The sequence below is a fragment of the Macaca mulatta genome, chromosome 13 (genome assembly GCF_049350105.2).
Source record: "Macaca mulatta isolate MMU2019108-1 chromosome 13, T2T-MMU8v2.0, whole genome shotgun sequence".
NCBI classification, from domain to species: Eukaryota; Metazoa; Chordata; class Mammalia; order Primates; family Cercopithecidae; genus Macaca; species Macaca mulatta.
In genome coordinates this window covers 91583449-91603933 of record NC_133418.1, presented here as the reverse complement: position 1 = coordinate 91603933, position 20485 = coordinate 91583449, and the positions used below count along the sequence as shown (strand labels likewise).

The 20485-nt window shown below is 41.0% G+C and overlaps 1 protein-coding gene across 27 annotated transcripts in view; it reads left to right on the top strand.

The window, feature by feature from the left end:
- The window catches only part of LTBP1 (latent transforming growth factor beta binding protein 1), a 445556-nt gene that overhangs the window by 409936 nt on the left and 15135 nt on the right, over positions 1 to 20485 (top strand). For all 27 annotated transcript variants that reach the window (XM_077959737.1, XM_077959738.1, XM_077959736.1 and 24 more), the window contains one exon: positions 624 to 794. In XM_077959737.1, coding sequence (XP_077815863.1) covers positions 624 to 794 — 171 coding nt within the window. The remainder of the gene's footprint in view (positions 1 to 623; positions 795 to 20485) is intronic.

Here is a 20485-nt window from a genome sequence, read left to right as displayed (position 1 = left end):
CTCAGCAGAGCAGAGGCTGGAGTTCAACAAGGTGGTGGAGGGCCCAGAAGTCCACCGACAGAAACTCCTGTCATCCCTGATGCTACTGATAATTGGCAAAAAGCCGCTGATAATTGGCATCATCCATCATTCGCCTCAGGAGACTGCTTTGGATGAAGTCAGTTGAAAGGTAGGAATTAAAGACTCTAGGATGAAGTGTCACTGGTCCAGGGCTTTGGCAGGTTAAATGGATGAGAAGGCAAGAATTCAATAACTGGTACGTGGAAAGAAATGGTAGGGTTTCACAGGAGTAAATGAAAAAGTGAAGATTAGAAGAGTGAGAAGCCCATCAGGCTTATGACGGACAGGCAAAATAGTGGGCATTGTATATAACAGTAGGAAGCTGTAGAGAGAAGTATTGTGTTGGGACCAGATGGGCAGGTGGAATTTCAGCTGATGGAATGACACCCAGTTGGAGATGACAGAGAATTGATCCATTCAAAGACCAGACTGGATTCAGACTTTTACTTGGAAGTCACTCTTAGAAATAGAGATGGAAGCTTGGAGACTTGCTGGCTTCTAACACAGTGTTTATAAATAGGAATAACTGTGCAATTTTGATGGAACTATGTTTTCCCTTTCAGAACAAATAGAAGAAACTGATGTCTACCAAGATTTGTGCTGGGAACATCTGAGTGATGAGTACGTGTGTAGCCGGCCTCTTGTGGGCAAGCAGACGACGTACACTGAGTGCTGCTGTCTGTATGGAGAGGCCTGGGGCATGCAGTGTGCCCTCTGCCCCATGAAGGATTCAGGTGAGCCCATATCCAGTTCCTTCTGCAGGAGGCCTTTGGGGACAAGTTCATCTCACCTCCTTTGCATCCTGACGTTTCTCTTGCATATCTTCGCCTTCATTCGTGATATCTTACTTTCATTACGTGTGTGTGTGTGTGTGTGTGTGTGTGTGTGTCAGGATTGCATAAACATTTTGCTCCTGGTTTACCTCCATTCCCGACCCTGTCATTAATTTTTGAAACCCTCATTCCATTTCCCCAGTGAATGATCAATGACCCAAAGAAACATAACTTAGCAATCAGTGGCATAGGCTTAGAATTTATATTTCCTGGCAGTTCATTTTTTACTACAATTCTTCTCATTCCTAACAGTTTCTACTTAGACCAAAACATATATTAGAGACAGTAGAAAATCACTGTAGGTCAAAGTCCAAATTTTCATGTCAACCTCTGTATATGGAGATATAAGAAATGGGTTAGAACAAAAAGAGAAGGGTTTAGAAAGTAATCGAAGAAATATTTCAACAAATCTCCTTTCCTTTCAAGTTCTAGATCTATCTGGGTTTAAACCTTTGGCCAACTGGAAAAGATGAGACAGGCTAAGCTCCCAGTTTCATCCCATCTCCCAGGTTGAAGGAGGCCTGGAAGGTGCTGGCTTCGTGCTTCCTGGCTGGGCTGTCTGGTGACCATTGAGTTGTGCACTGACTGCCAATTTCCCTTTTTACCATCATAGCACCTTCTCATTAAAGGAAAGCACTCGAAAGTGTTCAGTATATCCTTTTGTAAAGTTGACTTTTTAAAGCTAGAAGGATCATGTGCAAGTAGAAAGCAAAGGAGTTTATTGTAAATATATTCTCAGAACAGTCGAGGGGAAAAATTGCTTGAAAAGAGGAAATGCATTAATTTTTAGTGAATTCAATTAGAATATTTCTTTCAAGCTATATAATAAATTAGCTTTCCAGCTTAGAAATAACTGAAAACCAATGTAGCATGAAAGAGAAAATAATTGGGAATTCCCGTAAGAAGAAAATGAATAGCCAAGGATAAAGAGCAAATACACAAAGCACTAGATGGCAATGATAGCAGCCCAGAATTGGAGAGAGGGCAGGTCTGGGGCCAGATGGCGCTGAGTCTGGAATCCAGCACTGCCATAGCAGCTGCATAACCGGGGAAAAAAACTTCACCCTGTACAGCTCATTTGTAAAATGGAGGCGTCTACATGTCTTGGGTTGTTGCAAGGGCTGGGAGGATGTAGGTAGAGCAAGGGGCTAATTAGTAGCTTTACTAGTTGTTTCGGGCCCTGAAAGCAGATGCCACGGGGAGACAAAAGTGAAATCACTAAGTTAATGTGAGTGCAGTGAGGCTTTTGAGTCATTTTCTCACAATGCTATACTACCTCAAATCTTTTTTACTTATGCAGTGGTTTTTCATTGTCTGATTTTTTCCACAAATCACATGTATTCCTCCTAAAGTATTAAAATAGTCAAAGAGGTTATATTCCCCTCCACCTACGCCATTACAATTGAACTCTGCTCCTTGAAGACACTCACTTTTGACAGTTGGGTTTTATCATCCTAGCATTTTCCTACACTTTAATTATCACTATGTATTTATATTAGCCATTGCTGTATATTAATATATTTATATCCAACAGTGTTTATAACTGAAGTCTGTATCGTTGATCTAAGCTACACTTTGCTTTATATTTTGCACTTCAGCATCCCTGAGATTGGGGTCGTCTGATAATTATGATATATAACCATGTCCACAGGTATTTTTCCCAATTTTTAACATCTATTATATCAAGATACATTTTACAATCTAGGATCTCTTAAAACTGATGAAAGTAACTTAAAATTTTTTTATATTGATATATTTTGGGGTGCAAGTGTAGATTTCTTACCTGCATGTATTGCGTGGTGGTAAGTAAAGTCTTTGTTTTTAGTGTACCCGTAACACGAATAGCGGACTGTGCCCAATAGGTCATTTTTCAACCCTTACCCCACTTCCAGACTCCCACATTTTGGAGTCTCCAGTGTCTATTATTCCATTCCATATGTCCATGTGTACCCATTGTTTAGCTACCCTTTATAAGTGAGAACACTCAGTATTTGACTTTCTGTTTCTGAGTAATTTCAATTAGGATAGTGACCTCCAGTTCCACCCATGTTGCTGCAAAATGCACGATTTTATTCTTGCTTATGACTTAGTGGTATTCCATGGATAATGAAATTTTCTTACTGAAGCATTCCTACAGGTGCATACGTGGAGGTTCATTGCAGCATTGTTTATAAAAGGAAAATCAGGACTGGGGCAAGATGGGCCAGGGAAAGGTTAGGGGAGGAAAAAAACAAATGCCCCGCACAAGAAGTGACTGAATAAATCATGTACATCTATAAAACAGATTCCATGCAGTTGTTTAAAAATTACATTGTTTTGGCCGGGCATGGTGGCTCATGCCTGTAATCACAGCACTTTGGGGGGCCGAGACGGGTGGATCGCAAGGTCAGGAGATCAGGACCATACTGGCTAACACAGTGAAACCCCATCTCTACTAAAAGATACAAAAAATTAGCCGGACCTGGTGGCGCACACCTGTAATCCCAGCTACTCGGGAGCCTGAGGCAGGAGAATAGCTTGAACCCAGGAGGCGGAGGTTGCAGTGAGCCGAGATCGTGCCACTGTACTCCATCCAGTCTGGGCAACAGAGCGAGACTCCATCTCAAAAAAAAAAAAAAAAATTAATACAGCCTTTATGGAAAACAGTATGGAGATTTCTCAAAGAACTAAAAATACCTGGCAATCCCACTAACTGGGTACCCACCCAAAAGGAATGTCTTTATCCATTCCTCCATTGAAGGACACTTAGGTTGATTCTATGTCTTTGCTGTTGTGAGTAGTGCTGCAGTAAACACACAAATGCAGGTATCTTTTTGATATAATGATTTCATTGCCTTTGGGTAGGTACCCATAAACAATGCTGCAGTGAACCTCCATGTATGCACCTGCAGGAATGGCTCAGTAAGAAAATTTCGACAAATACCAGGCTAAGTGTGTACATTTTAAGTTTATGATATTAACCTGGCTGGCACCATGGCTTATGCCTGAAGTCCCAGCATGTTGGGAGGTCGAGGCGGTAGATTGCCTGAGCTCAGGAGTTTGAGACCAGCCTAGGCAACACGGTGAAACCCATCTCTACAAAACATACAAAAATTAGCCGAGTGTGGTGCTACACACCTCTAGTCCTAGCTACTTGGGAGGCTGAGGTGGGAGGATGGCTTCAGCCCAGGAGGCAGAGGTTACAGTGGGCCAAGATTGCACCACTGCACTCCATCCTGGGCAGCAGAGCCAGACCCTGTCTCAAATGGATAAATAAAATTATTCCCCCAAAACACTGTAAACATTTACACTTTATTTAATTGACTAGGTTTAAAAACCTTCCAGTATTTTTTTATGAGAAATGAATATTTGAATAATGTAGCAATATTCTAAATATTAAATCTATTCTGAAAATAGGGATTTCAGAATATTGCATAGTTTTCAACTGAAGTTTTCAAAAACATTTTAAAAAGTGGATTAGAACAAATACATATGAAGAAATATATATTATATAATATTTTTGGAAGCATATAGATTATCAGGGGAAAAAAGATACCACATGCCAAAGTGGAAAAAAAAAAAAAGATTAACTTCATTGCTATACTATTTCTAGTTTGTATATCCACAGTTATTATGATGAAGTGTCCAAAAAGAATCTCTAGTGTACATGGTCAGCCAAACCAAAATCAGTGCTTTCCAATCTGTTACTTTTTAAAACAATGGTAGTTTGTTTGTTAACTGTATTGTAATTTTAACCTCCGGCATACAAATTCATTGACATTAAAATGCTGGGTGGGCTGGTTGGCGAGAACAACTACTTAGGCTCTGGAGGCACCTGTGAAGGACCCCAGGGTTCTAGGAAATGCATGTTGAAAACTGCTTTCGAAATGTATCTGTTGAAGTATAGGAATTAGGGAGGCAGCCCCAAAGGAACTTTTTTTTTTTTTTTTTTGGACAGGGTCTCGCTCTGTCACCCAGGCTGAAATGCAGTGATGCGATCTCAGCTCAGTGCTACCTCCGCCTCCCAGGTTCAAGCGATTCTTTTGCCTCAGCCTCCCAAGTAGCTGGGACTACAGGCACGCACCACCACTCCCAGCTAATTTTTTGTATTTGGTAGACACAGGGGAACTTTTCTTTTATACTACCAAAATTATAGACCTAGAACTAGGCTTATGAGATCATTTATTCTGAATCCAGAGAGAAGTACACAGTGAAATTAAACTTTTCCACAGGTCCTATGATTAGTTGGCATTCCCTTAATTGGCACCTGATCGTGTAGTCACATTTACACAAAACCATCTCTTGTTGCAAAGCACATGTTTGCTGGAGTGGAGTGAACTAAGAGGAGCCTCAGGGCATCAGGGTTAGCCCATCTGCTCTAGAACCAGGTTGCCTAGCTTTGCATCCTGGTTTGGCAACTTCTTATCCCCATGACCTTGTTAATTTTCTGTCTCTGTACCTCAGTTTCTCATGTGAAAATAATATCTGCCTTTCAGGGTGGTTGTAAGAATTAAATAATACATGAACACTTCAGAGAGTGTTTGACACATGGTACATTTTCAGAAGATACTAACAACTATGGCTGCTACTACTAGGTATCTCAGATCAAATGCATTTTCAAATGTAATGAAAATCCAAAGGATCTTATAAAATACACAGTTACCTAAATAGCATGTGAACACAAATTAAGCGTAGACAAATGCAGAAATAATTGTTCTTCATGTAAGACTTTCTGTTCTAGACCACTGCTTTGTAAACATTAATGGGCATGTCAGTTACCTGGGAGAGCTTATCAAAAACCATGCTGGTTTCTCACTTGCAAAAGATGGGGTGGCGTGGGAGGCACAGGATTCTGCATTTCTGGTAAGTCCCGAGCTGCTGCTGCTGCTGCTGCTGCTTCCTCTGAGCAGGAAGCAAAGCTCTAGAGACATCTAATAGCATCTAACTTTATTTTGTTAAAACCTACGTTAATGCTGGTAGTCATTTATCGTAAAGGAAGCAAAGAATATGTGAATTTTAAAACTAGTTTGTTCATAGTTTCTGCCATTGAACCTTTTAAGTATACTGTTCCCGGATATCTTGATCGTTGAGAAGGACCACATTGTCTCTCTCTCCATCTGAGCACAGGACTAATCCCAGCCTGTCAGACATCAAGCATCCCATTTTCCTTAGGAGTGCAGTACTGCTTTGGGGAACAATTCGTTACTGATGGAATCAGTGCTGGAGGAATTTAGGGAATAAATCGCACCACTTGTCATCAGCTTTAAGCATTAAAGTGCAGTGTAAAGTAAAGCTTTGGCTCCAGAGCGAGCTTTCACACTTCTGGTCCGGTAGGTCATGGGCACTAATTCTTGCTAAAGCAGCAACTACATCTGAGAATACTGGTAGGTGGAGGAGGTAGGAGTGACTGCTTAAATAGTGTTCTCTGAAGTTAGATGGCATCTTGCATATTGGTACCACATGCAGGGTAAATGAGGGTGATGGATTGTGTCAGGACAGCTTTACATAAGGAGAATTGCTTAATTGTAGAATTCATACATTGCTGGGGCTGCTTAGGATCCCATTTCAATGCTCCGCTAAACTCTTAGAGGCCAGACTGCAGACTGCACTAGGAGGAAGTTCCTGATTTCTCCTTCACCATGGATGTATCATGGACTGACTGTCTCCCCATTCAGACTGCTGGAGGCCTTCCTTGCCCCATTCCAGCCCCTGACTTCTCTTCTCCTTCCCCTTTCGCAATACCCGCTGATCCTGCCTCTCTTAAAATGACTTTGGTGGCTAAACTGTTTTGGGAAGATCCTCAAATTTGTGGTCTTTATTGTGATGTCATGTCAGCCTCTGAGAGACAAAGCTGTTTGGGAAACCAAGTCAGGAAAAACGAGCCACTGTATCCATTTCATAAGTGAAGACAGGGTGGTCATTGTTTGATCTTGCTGAGAATTTCTAGCACTACGCGAGAAGAAAGTCATAGAGTTATCAGAACTTTGAGGCCTTTGGTTGGATATGGAGTTTATTGGAATATGGATTTTCTGTTGCTTGGTTTTTCTGAATCTAAGTGATAATAAAAATGATAACTAACATATACATAGCACAGTGCCAGGCACTTTCAACACGTTTTCCATCTATTGAGATATTTAACTTGCCAAGCCATCTTAGGTATACAGTTACAGTAGTCCTCCGCCTTATCTGGTTTCAGTTACCCACAGTCAACCACAGTCCAAAATATTAAGGGGAAAATTCCAAAAATAAACAACTCATAAGTTTTAAATTGCATGCAATTCTGAGTAGTGTGGTGTCCCGCCCAGCACGCGGACCATCCCTTTGTCCATGGTGTCCATACCGTGTATGCTACTTGCCCGTTAGTTAGTAGCAGCTCCATTATCTGATAGAAATCGATCGTATATATAAGGTTGAGTACTACCTGCAGTTTAAGGCATCCACTGGGGGTCTTGGAACATATCCCCAGTGGATAAGCGAGAATACTATCCCTCCTTTTTCTGGCAGAGGATCTGAGGCACAGCAAGCTTAAGCTACCTGTTAGTGGTCATATACCAGTAAGTGGAAGATTCAAATCCAGGCACCCTGGCTTCAGAATCTGCGTTCTAACCTCTTCAGTGTTACTCGAGTCTCTTTCTCTCCATGATCTCAAAGCACATCTTAAATAGTCTCCCTTAGAATAGAAGAGTAACAAAGTGAAGAATTAAAGCTGAGATTTTAAAATCACACATTGTGTGCTAACAGAAAAACTGATTTTAGAGCTAACAATGAGCATAATAAATTAGAGGCAATGTGTCATCAAATCTGTAGCCCCAGACACATTGGCAGGAATAACAAAAAACTATAGGCCGGGCGTGGTGGCTCACGCCTGTAATCCCAGCACTTTGGGAGGCCGAGACGGGTGGATCACGAGGTCAGGAGATCAAGACCATCCTGGCTAACACGGTGAAACCCCATCTCTACTAAAAAATACAAAAAACTAGCCGGGCGAGGTGGCGGGCGCCTGTAGTCCCAGCTACTCCGGAGGCTGAGGCAGGAGAATGGCGGGAACCCGGGAGGCGGAGCTTGCAGTGAGCCAAGATCCGGCCACTGCACTCCAGCCTGGGAGACAGAGCGAGACTCCGGCTCAAAAAAAAAAAAAAAAAAAAAAAAACAACAAAAAAAAAACTATATATTCAATGGATTAATGAACTAAAGCAAGTCAATAATTCTCAGTAAATAAAACTTTTAGTGATGCCTATCACTTAATCTAAAATGAATTTTTAATGTTTTTATTTTTTGCTACTCTTAAAAGTATAAGCTTAATGGCCGGGCGTGGTGGCTCACACCTGTAATCCCAGCACTTTGGGAGGCAGAGGTGGGCAGATCAGTTAAGGTCAGGAGTTTGAGACCAGCCTGGCCAACATGGTGAAACCCCGTCTCTACTAAATTAGCCGGGCATGGTAGTGCATGCCTGCAATCCCAGCTACTCTGGAGACTGAGGCACAAGAATTGCTTGAACCCGGGAGGCAGAGGTTGCAGTGAGCAAAGATTGTGCCACTGCCCTCCAGTTTGGACAACAGAGCGAGACTTCATCTGAAAAAAAAAAACATAAGCTTAAATATTCTGGAAAATGTACATAAGAATCACAAGATAGAGGGTACCATTATCTCATAGAAATCAAAATCTGTTGATCTGCAAATGAAAGAAAATTATACATATTTGAATATTTGAATCTGAAGTACCCAGGGATTCCAGTGTCTTTTTATATTGTTAAAATAATTAGATTTCTGATAAGTAAATTGTTAAAGTAATTAGACATTGTAAGTAAACTGAACAAAGACTTGATAAATGGGACTAGTGTGTTGGGAGAGTGCCATCTATTGGCGATGTAATGTACTACAGCACAGGTAATCTTAGGTACTCAGGTGTAGAAAGATGAGAGTGGTTTTAAAAAATCAGGTCCCAAAGGAAACAGAAGGTGCCATAAAAGAAATCGAAAAATGTTAACAAAGTTTAATAAAACATAAATATTGATTAACATACGGAGGCATGGTCCCCTCAGTGTTGCTGAGAGCAGTTTGAAGAGACAGACTTAAACATCTGAATCAAAAATTCTAGTTCTGGGACTGATAAAAGAACAAATGGATTTTGTTTAATGCCTGTTGAATAAAAGAATAAAGCACAAAGGCATGATGTGAATATGCACTTAGTGAGGATCTGTTGAGTCAAAGCAATGTCAGTATTTATCCAACTTCCTTTGAGAAAGGTAGACTGCTATAAGGGAAGAGAAGGTATTTGTCAGAGTTATTCATACTCCTTTAAATAATGCTAGGAAGAATGATTATTACTGTATATAAATTATATACAGCTTGTGGTTTATACAAAGAGATAAGTAAATGATCTGAAATGAACTCTAAATTATTTATAATTTACCTGTTTTCAGTTTTAGTTAAATTACCTACATGTTCTTTGTTGTTTATTGAATGCCTACTATGTACTAGGCAAACAATTCTGGAACAGGTGTAAAGTTGTATTTAATGAAATGCATAAGTAGTATAATTTATTCCTAAATATTATGTCTTTTAAATCTGCAAATGATACTTTAATAAATTCACCATTTGCTGTGACAGAGAATTTTTCAATCCTTCCTAATATCTAACCTACCCAATTATTCATATCATTTTGCAAAAGTAAAGAATTTGGAATGTCTTCAAACAATTCTGCTAGTGATTTCTCCCATATCCGTGCATGGCTCTTACATGTTCCCAAAGATCTCAGGGCTAGAAGTTTCATAATACCCTTGGAGGTGTGAAGGAAGACAGGGATTTGACTCATGGACTAAACTTGAAAAAATGTTGTAACTGGGCCATAGTTGCAAAAGGCTTGTCAGCAGTCACGGTTTAAAGGCTTTTCCAAGAAATATGTTTCCAAAGAATGTTAATAATCACTTTGGAACACCCTGCTTGTGAAATAGTGAGTGGTCACTGCCTTTGGTTTAGGCAATCCAGGGATCTCTCTCTGCTTTTGGTCCTGGCTCTCTGACATTGCACTGGACACATTACTTCAACCTCCTTTATCCAAAGTTGAGACCTCTTTGTGAGGTTATGATAATTAATACAATGAGTATGAAAGCGTTTATCCTTTCAGTCATAGATCCTGAGCATTATAATTAAAGAAACAGTAACCGTTAGTCACTTACAATGGAAAATTAAAATCAAACTACAAAGATATAAAAGGCCTACAAAATTGAGTGGCTGTCATGCATGCACAGAGAATATCTTTCTAAAAAGCAAGTGTTCCAGTTCTGTGAGACTGAACTCTTGGTATCCATGGAACTAGATTGAATGGATGTTATATGAAATGGCCAGTAAGCCAGTTATATTGTTCCTCATTGAAAGGACTCTTGGCCAGGCACAGTGGCTCACACCTGTAACCTCAGCACTTTGGGAGGCCGACGCAGGAGGATCACGAGGCCAGGAGTTCGAGACCAGCCTGGCCAATATGGCCAAACCCCGTCTCTACTAAAAATACAAAAATTACCTGGGCGTGGTGGCACGTGCCTGTAGTCCCAGCTACTCTGGAGGCTGAGGCAGAAGAATCGCTTGAACCTGGGAGGCGGCGGTTGCAGTGAGCTGAGATTGTGCCACTGCACTCCAGCCTGGGCAACAGAGCCAGACTCTGTCCCAAAAAAAAAAAAAAAAAAAAAAAAGAAAGGTTGAAAATACTTCTACTACTATCAAAAGATTATTGCAAAATAAAATCCATTATTGAATTCAAATTCAAAGTAGCTCTTTGATGTAATGTGATCCTTATGTAAATTTCCTCACTTGAAATCCTAGTGATTTCTTCGATATCCATGCATGGCTCTGACATGCTCATGAGGGTTAAATGTGATCATGCATGGGAGAGGATTGGCCTACAGTAAATGTGCCATAGCCAAAGGCGTTAGCAATTATTATGAATCAAATCCAGTTCTAGGAAATGAGTCAACGTTTATCATGCACCGCTCCCTGGTTATCCAGTGCTAGAAATCTCTTTGAAAGGGGCCAAGAATCAAAGACAATGAGGGATAGGAGGGTGTTCAGGGAATTGCACAGACCTGAATACCCCTGTGTACTTGCAGAGAAGCTCCACCTGTGCCCGGCCAGGCTCCTACAGTGTAAGTTAGGAAGTCAAAGAGAGGCTTTATGCACAGAAAGGACCATTTATGTTGGGTTTTAATGAACATTCAATGTACTCAATTTTTAAATGTTAAAACCTAGATATTCCTAAGAATTTGATTTCAACTTTCACATTTTATCATCCTATTTGTAAGTCCAATAACCTTCTATAAAATAAGATCAGTTTTATTTGTTGACTGTTTATATGTCTCAAAGAACGAATTAAACTTAAAAGTTATTTCTACATATAAATTCTATTAATTAAAATTTTGAACACTTCAGTCTCCATCTCACAATCCTAATAAGCATTTTCCTCATAAATAATTAATTAGCTCTTACAAATCTTATAAACCAAACTTGAAACACAGCAAATTGAATTCTCTAATAAATTTAAATAATGTTTACCCACCTAATCAAATTCTCCTAATCCTCATTTAACTTAAAATCCAAAATCTAAATTCAGTTTTGAGTTGAAATTGCAAGGCCTATCAGGTTCTCTGATTATATGATTCTCTTAGGCACTAAGACATATACAATAACAAGAAAAAAGAAAGCCCTTACCCTAAGACATGTCACAGAAAGTGTTAACATTCTGAGCTTAATTAACTTCATTATTTCTGTAGCAGAATTACTGTGTTAGGCCAGCTGAAGTTAGTGGCTGAAGAAATTCAGGACCCTGATTGCCAGTTGGCAATGAGAGAATGAAAACCAGGATGTGGGGCCTGCATCCTCGCAGTAATGAGTCTGCCCTGCCCACCACAGGATGCCGAGCACCTTCTTCTTGCTTCCGTGCTAACAGGGGACCCCAAGTTTTCTCATGTGTACTGTTTTTATAATCAGTATCTTCCATTGCAGTGATTTTCATTAAGACAGAAAAAACAAATAGAACCTTTTATCCAACTATACATGCCCTCCCGTAGGAATCAGATACCTTCTCCTAAAGGGATAAGCTCACCCCACTGAGATTCCCTACCAGATCAATGGCTGCCAGCAGGAGAGGGCTCTTATGGATGGTCAGGGCCTCTTTTACTAAACTGGGGAAAAGATACTGGATTTATGAAAGAGGCTAAAAAAGCAGGAATGCATGGCAGAGAAGCCAGGTACAAAAAGCAGGGACAGTACATAAGAGGAAAAATACTAGACACTAACATGTGGGTTTTTTTTAAATAACCATGTTTGGGCAGGTGCACTGGAAGGAAAGAAAGCAATGGGCAAGGAAGCCACATTCCGGTTATGATCCTATTGTAGTCATTGAAAGCAGAAGAAAAGTAAACATGGTTTGCCTCAAAGCGAGAATAGTTAAAATAAAATTTAAAAATACCCTGATAGAGGGGAAAACTTACTCCTTCATTTCTTGCTAAACTGCTGAAGACAGAACTCTGGAGGAGTGTCCTGGAACAAGCTGCCATTCCCAAACCCCAATTCCCTGGATTACGGGTGAGTCAGCAAGCATTTGGAACGCCGGCCAGTGGACCTTGCTAGACTGCACTGTAGCATGAACTCTCTGTTTTGAAAACTGATTGAAGCTATTGCCTCAGTGTCCTCACCAGCCATTAGAGAACAGTTCAAGGCGAGAGAAGTTTGATTAATGGGTTACTCGTTGGTGACATGAGCACTTCTGAAATTTTACTTCTTGTACAGCTTTGAGCCTTGGAGTCTCAGTTGTATTCATGGTACTTTTCCTAAGAGCTATACTGCATGGAAGTGCTAGGAAAGTATTTGACCACTCTCTGTTATAAAAAATACTCTGAATAGAAAATAAATTTCATTATGATAATAATCTTACCGGTGTCCTATTAAAATCTTTCTAGTGTGAGCGAAAGGAGAGAGATTCAGGTATGCATGTAAACAATCTGATCCTAAAAAGCAACACTTAGTTTTAGTTAACAGGTGTATCTGTCTGTTTTTACACTGCTATAAAGATACTACCTGAGACTGGGTAATTTATAAAGAACAGTTCTTCATGGCTGGGGAGGCCTCAGGAGACTTATAATCATGGCAGAAGGTGAAGCCAGACACTTCTTACCTGGCGACAGGACAGAAAGAGAGAAAGAGTGAGGAAGTGCCACACTTGAAACCATCAGCTCTCCTGAGAACTCCCTCACTATGGTGAGAACAGCATGGGGGAAACTGCCCTGTGATCCAGTCACCTCCCACCAGATCGGGATTACAATTCAAGATGAGATTTGGTTGGGGACACAAAGTCAAACCATATCAACAAGCAATCAAATTTCAAAGTAAAAGTCTTAGCAAGTTAAACTTTCTCCTTTGAAATCAGAGATAATGAATAGGCATTCAGTTTTCTAGAACTGCCCATTCAGTATGATACTACATGATTTCTTCTAGTGAACATTTTACTTTCATATATCTAGATATAGATATAGATAGATAGATTTTTTGTTTTGTTTTGTTTTTTGAGACAGAGTCTCGCTCTGTCCCATAGGCTGGAGTGTAGTGGTGCAATCTTGGCTCACTGAAACTCCCACTTCCCTGGTTCAAGCGATTCTCCTGCCACAGCCTCCCGCGTAGCTGGGACTATAGGCGCATGCCACCACGCCCGGCTATTTTTTTTTTTTTTTTTAATTTTAGTAGAGATGGGGTTTCACCATGTTGCCCAAGCTGGTCTCAAACTCCTGAGCTCAGGCAATCCACCCACCTTGGCCTCCCAAAGTGCTAGGATTACAGGCGTGAGCCACCGCACCCAGCCTCCTTTACATATTTTAAATTAAATTTGCTCTTTTTTTCTCTTTGAAAATAGGGCTAGTTGAAGTATACTCGAAGAAGAATGAACTATGATGAGTCTGACTTTGAGAAAATCACTGTGCATAATTGCTTAAGCACGGTTCTAAGTTTGAGGTTTTGAATTCAACTAACGTTTGAATTTCTTCTGACCTCTGCTTTATGAACCTAATAATGTAACTATAGCTAGAACAAAGCTGCTGCCTGCCCATATCTGTTAAACAGTGACCTCATGGCCAGAGCAGGCAAGCCGGGCAGAGGAGGGATGAAGGAAATTTTATTCTCCTTTTATGCCGCAGATAGATTGTGCCCCTTATGATTGGGAGAAAAACATCAAGAAAGTTCTTAGAATGACCAGGTTCTTGTATTTACAAATCTGCAGGGAGTAGAAGCTAGGAAGTAATTGTTTTGCTCAGCATCAGTGGCCACTACCTTAAGAAAGAAGCAAATTACAAATCATTAGCTCATTGGGAGGGCTTCTGACACAACAAAGCCTTCTTTATGCTTCCTTCTGGGCTTCAAGTCTCAGTGGCAGGCTGAGCTGTTGTGAACAGTTGTGCTGGTTGTGCACTGCTCAATTCTAGAAAATACTAGGTTGGTGCAAAAGTAATTGCGGTTTTTGCCATTGCCTTCCCCCCCTCCCTCGAGACAGAGTCTTGCTGTGTTGCCCAGGCTGGAGTGCAGTGGCGCGATCTCAGCTCACTGCAAGCTTTGCCTCCTGGGTTCAAGCGATTCTCCTGCCTCAGCCTCCTGAGGAGCTGGGACTACAGGCGCCTGCCACCATGCCCAGCTAATTTTTTGTATTTTTATTAGAGACAGAGTTTCACCTTGTTAGCCAGGATAGTCTCAATCTCCTGACCTCGTGCTCCGCCCACCTCAGCCTCCCCAAAGTGCTGGGATTATAGGCGTGAGCCAGCGTGCCTGGCCCTGCCATTACTTTTAATGGCATTCATGTGGTAATCTGTGAGCCCCTTCCAAATAAATCACCGCCAGAAGCAGAAGGTACTAGGACTATATGTGATAGTGAACAGATCCAGAAGGGAAGGAAAGAGGAGAGTCATCTCTGATTGAAGTAAATGGCAGAATACAAAGAAATCATAAAACAGAATCAGGATTTCAAAATCGTCCATCTTTTACTTTGCAGTGGTGTCTTACTTCCTGTTATTGAATGGAATACATTTTCATTACTAGTCATTGACTATGTTTAGTGTTATTTTCATATTATATTAATTATCTAGAACTTGCTCTTCCAATAATGATAATGGATAGTGGTCTATCTTTGTTATTCAGAACCTTGAGATCTGAACTTCTGAATATTAAGAGAGTTTTAAATATTAGAACAGCTTTCTCTGCTATGAAGCTTTAAAAAAATAAGCAAGATTAAAATACATTAAAACAATTTTCTTTATAATTTAATAACTTACTACTTTTAGTAAAAGAAAACAAAATTTATCCTGGCTTGACCTTTAGAATATCACAAAATTTCTGTAAACTTCAGTTTCCTCAGCAAAATAATACATGGGAAGATTAGACTGTCCACGCTTACAGTTTGTTAAATTACATGTTTGTCATCATTCTGAAAATATCTAGATGGGCACCACCTGAAGGTAACAGCATCATCTAGTAGTGGTTACCTTATGTTGCAGCCACGGGTTTCAAAGACAGACTGTCTTTCCAAGAGTTTTGCAGTCCATGATAAGAATGTTTTCTGCTCAGGCCGAGTGCGGTGGCTCACACCTTTAATCCTAGCACTTTGGGAGGTCAAAGCCGGTGGATCACCTGAGGTCAGGAGTTTGAGACCAGCCTGGCCAACATGGTGAAACCGTGTCTTTACTAAAAATATACAAAAAAAAAAAAAAAAAAAAATTAGCTGGGCATGGTGGCACACACCTATAATCCCAGCTACTCAGGGGGCTGAGGTAGGAGAATCACTTGAACCCGGGACGTGGAGGCTGCCGTGAGCTGAGATCATGCCGTTGCACTCTAGCTTGGGGCCCAAGAACAAAACTCTGTCTTTAAAAAAAAAAAAATGAATGTTTTCCGTTCAAAATCGTAGAATCTGCAAGCTAGAAAGGACCTTCGAGATCATCTAGTCTTATTGCCTCATTTTGCCAGTTAAAGTTAGATGAATTCCAGAGTTAACATATTAAATATTTTCCCCTCCTGTAGTTTTTGTTTCTCTTGACTCTTTAAAAATTGTAGTGAACTTCACAGAACGTGAAATTAAGCACTCTAAAGAGAACAATTTAGTGGCATTTACTACATTGACGACGTAATGCAGCCTCCCCTTTATTCTTATCTTAAGCACATGCTTAGTTCCTGTTTTTAAATAATTCTTACTTGGTTAATGAAAAAAAAGTACTTTGTATGTATAATTTTAAAAAAATCAGCTTGTCAGATTGTTGCTTCAGAGTGGTATTTAAAGAGCAGGAAAGGGGAAATGAAGTGGTGTACCTGTCCTTGCAGCTGGAAAAATATGAAGTAGATCAGTTTGGAAATTTAACATGTGGAACCCTCTTTTCATTTGCCTCTTTGTTTATTGTGTTGTTCAGTCTTATCTCTTATCAATTTTGGAAGTCTCATTCCTGATTTCCTCTGAAATTGCCTGGATATAAGACTTAATATATTTACTATGCCCCAGATACATTGGCAATCATTATTTTAAGGTTATTGTGTGTGGCACAGTTTAATACTATTACAATAGTATAAATGTTTGAATCCAGGTTTTAAAATGCAAAGGAAACCACTATTTTTATATTTCTACCCAACAAATCTCTTTCTTCATTTTGTCTTGCTACATAAACAGCAGTCTGTTGGGAAACTCTGGGAGTCACTAAAATGAGAAGGGTAACATTAGGTGAAGGTTGGGAGTGGGAACGTGGTTGGTCTATGGCCCGTGAGTCTCCTTAGAGTATTAACATTTACAGGAGTCCCACAGAATATAAACCTTGCCAAGACTTTAGACTTCATTACTTCCCTGTCCTCGACAAGTACAATTTAATTGAACATTAAGCAATTTGATCTCTTTCACCTAATAAATCGAGCAAATTCAATAAACATAAATCCTGCTAATGATGGAGCTGCCCCTGGTGGAGCTGAGCTCATCAGCATTCATGGTTATTACTCTCCCTGGAATTTTAGTCACAAATGCTTATTGCTGAACTCAGTGCTTACCTGATGCTTAAGGTCTAGGGAGTGTATTTAATAATTTTTTTCCCAGGGTTTCAGAAGGGCAGCTGGGGAGTAGAAAGAACATGGTTTGGCAAATAGACCACTTTAGGTTCAAATCCCTCACCTCACCTTGGGCAAGGCAAGTTATGCTATTAAAAAGTGTAGTTTACTTATTGGAAACAAAAGGAGCTAATTAGATTATTTCATAGAGTTCTGAGTTTTAAATGAAACAGTGTATGCAAAAGTAGCATCTGGTGCATAGGAACTTAATAGTGCATGTTAGCTAACTCTCCTGTTTTCAATTGTTCGGTAGCCTGCATCTACAGTAGTTAGCTCCCTAATGCTTTCTTTTTTTTTTTTTTTTTTTTTTTTTTTGAGACGGAGTCTCGCTCTGTCACCCAGGCTGGAGTGCAGTGGCGTGATCTTGGTTCACTGCAACCTCTGCCTCCCGAGTTCAAACATTTCTCCTTTCTCAACCTCCCAGGTAGCTGGGACTACAGATGCCTGCCACCACGCCCGGCTAATTTTTGTAGTTTTAGTAGAGACGGGGTTTCACCGTATTGTTCAGTGAACTCCTGACTGCAGGTGATCCACCTGCCTCGGCCTCCCAAAGTACTGGGATTATAGGTGTGAGCCACGGTGCCCAGCCTCGCTTCCCTAATGCTTTCTTATCTATTATATATGCTTATGACTCTCTCTGAGTTACCTTCCTTCCTCTTCTACCTAGTTAACCTCCTGGCTGCAGATGCTGTTTTCAAGCGGAAGCCTTTCCCAGCTCTTCCAGGACAACTTTAGTCATTGCCTCTGTGATCCTGATAAGATATTGCGTGTGCCCTGATTGACTATTGTCGTATCTTTCCGTACTCTCAAGCCCCACCCTGTCTGTAATATTCTCAGCTTTTGGTTATAGGAATGCATCAGCCAGTCAGTCACCGAATGAAGCAATGAATGAATCACTTTTAATAGAGCTAAGGCAAAGAGTACCATAATTCCGTGCAATAAACGGATAAACTAAGGCTCAAAGACACGTGTCCAGACCAAGGAACTAGGAAGTGGAGAAACAAGGACTAGAACCCAAGTCTTTTGATTCCAAGTGTTTGCAGTGTATCCAATTCTGCGTCGCGACGCCACATATTTTGGTTTCAGGGAAGGAGTGTTGCTGCCTATTCACCGGAGACTGTAAACAGGAATGTATTCCGGGATAAAAAGCAGGACAGACACCCAGGCAGACATCCAGTCTCACAGTGTTGTGGCAATACCAACGGAGGTCTCTCTTCCACCGTTCTTTACTGGTACAGAGTGGAATGTTCTGTAAATGGCCAACATTTTTCTAATTTCATATCTTTTGCTAATTTCATTTAAAGAAAAGTGCCCATTGGCCGGATGCAGCGGCTCATGCCTGGAATCCCAGCACTTTGGGAGGCTGAGGCGGGCGGATCACGAGGTCAGGAGCTCAAGACCAACCTGGCCAACATAGTGAAACCCCATCTCTACTAAAAATACAAAAATTAGCCGAGCATGGTGGCGCACATCTGTAGTCCCAGCTACTCAGGAGGCTGAGGCAGAAGAATCACTCGAACCTGGGAGGCAGAGGTTGCAGGGAGCCGAGATTGCGCCACTGCACTCCAGCCTGGGCGACAGAATAGTGCCTGTTATAATGCTGGCTTCTCAGTCACTGGAGGAGACAGTCATTTCATTCTCTTTATCTCCTCCCGCTGTTTCCTAGTTGTGTGTTTTAAACACCATTGTCATTAATCCACGTTTAAACCTGTAAGAAAAATACCTGGTCTAGAAATTGTAGTAGAACGTGACCCACTTTTCTGTTTCTTTCTCTCTCTCTTTTTTTTTTTTTTTTTAGGTAGGGTCTCACTCTGCTCAGGCTGGAGTGCAGTGGCACGATCACAACTCACTGCAGCCTGGACTTACCTGGGCTCAGATGATCCTGTAGCCTCAGTGTGCCACTATGCCTGGCTAATTTGTGAATATTTTTTTGTAGAGATGGGGTTTCACCATGTTGGCCAGGCTGGTCTCAAACTCCTGGGCTCAAGTGATCTGCCCACCTCAGCCTCCCAAAGTGCTGGGATTACAGGTGTGAGCCACTGCGCCCAGCACTGATCTGTTTTTCTTAATGCATGAGAATTGGTCCTTGTTTCTCTTATATTTGAAAATAACACAGTTCAAACTTCAGAGCATTGCATTTTTAGCCCTGATGTGTACAAAGCGAAATTGCAACCTCTCTACCATTTCTAAAAACAGCTGAATTTAATTTGCCTCAGTCAGAATTAAAACTTTACCTCCTGGTCTCCTCACATGCCAGGGTAGCATTGTGACATGTGACTGTCCAGACTGCCCTGCACATGTGTCTGTCATCAAGAATGGAGATTTCTTATAGTAAGGATAGAGTAATGTTCCTCCCATTGCTGCCAACAGCAGGGGCCCCACACCCACAGGCTCCAGGGGATAATTTGTAAACCTTTTCTTTTTTCAATTTAAGATGAAAAGCAACAGTATTTGTCATATGAATCAGCCATGCCAGGGAAATTAGTGTGATCAGTGGCCTGGATATTGTTTAGACCACTTAGCGATGGTGTTCCATAGCATCCCTTGTGTATCTTTCATAGCTTTGATCAAGAGCAAAGCATTTGCGTGATCAAGAGCTAAGCATTTGCACTTGGGGCATGGGGAATGCAGTGGATGGAGGAGGGTCTTTGAGGTGTGACTGGTTCCATTTCCTGTTCTTTTCCCATTGGTATTTGGCTAGATTCCAGATGGACACATTGTATGGGGTCTCAGATGGGACTGTCTCCAAAGTGCACCTCCCAGGGCAAGCCCTGCTAAGCAAAAACTTTTCCTCTGCACCAAGCCCCAGACAAGGAGGTGACTAATTGTTCTTGATGTCCATAAGTAAAGGGTGTTTTGGAGAAAGACAAAGATTCTGAGGATAGAAAATGTGTTCATCTCCACATGTTGAGCTGGATGAAGTAGCGGCCAAGAGTTTCTTGTGAGTTCTTGTAGGAAGTTAATGGAAATAATTCAGGGATCTTCTATTCTTGGGCTCTGTACTCTCAGCCAACCACAGTTCATGCAGTCCCCCAAGCTGGACTTTAGCAGTGACCTAGTCATAGAGATAACCAAGGCCAAGCCGCTGCCTAGCTAGAATGGGTTCTGCTTGTGGCTTGGGGTGCTCAGAGGTCCAGCACATGCTAGAAATTTGCCTGTACCGAGATCCTAAAGAGGATGACTTGCCCAAGACATTAAAATATTTCCTGATATTCCCATTGCTTTCCTGAAAGATGGTGAAATCCACTTCTACAAACCTACTCTTTTCTATTAACGTATTCTCTATGTAAGACATTTCTGATTTAGGCCTATACTAAAAATGCTTGGACATCAGTTTTTCCCCTGTACTTTGAGTTCTGATGATCTAATGTTAAAATGTGCTATTGTTCATATTATCACTGTCCAACCAAGTAATTAAATCTACCAAGGCAGTCAAGTTTTGTGCCTTGTATGAGAGGAAGTCTAGGAAGACTCTGTTTACTGAGCTAGTTCCCCTCTACCTAT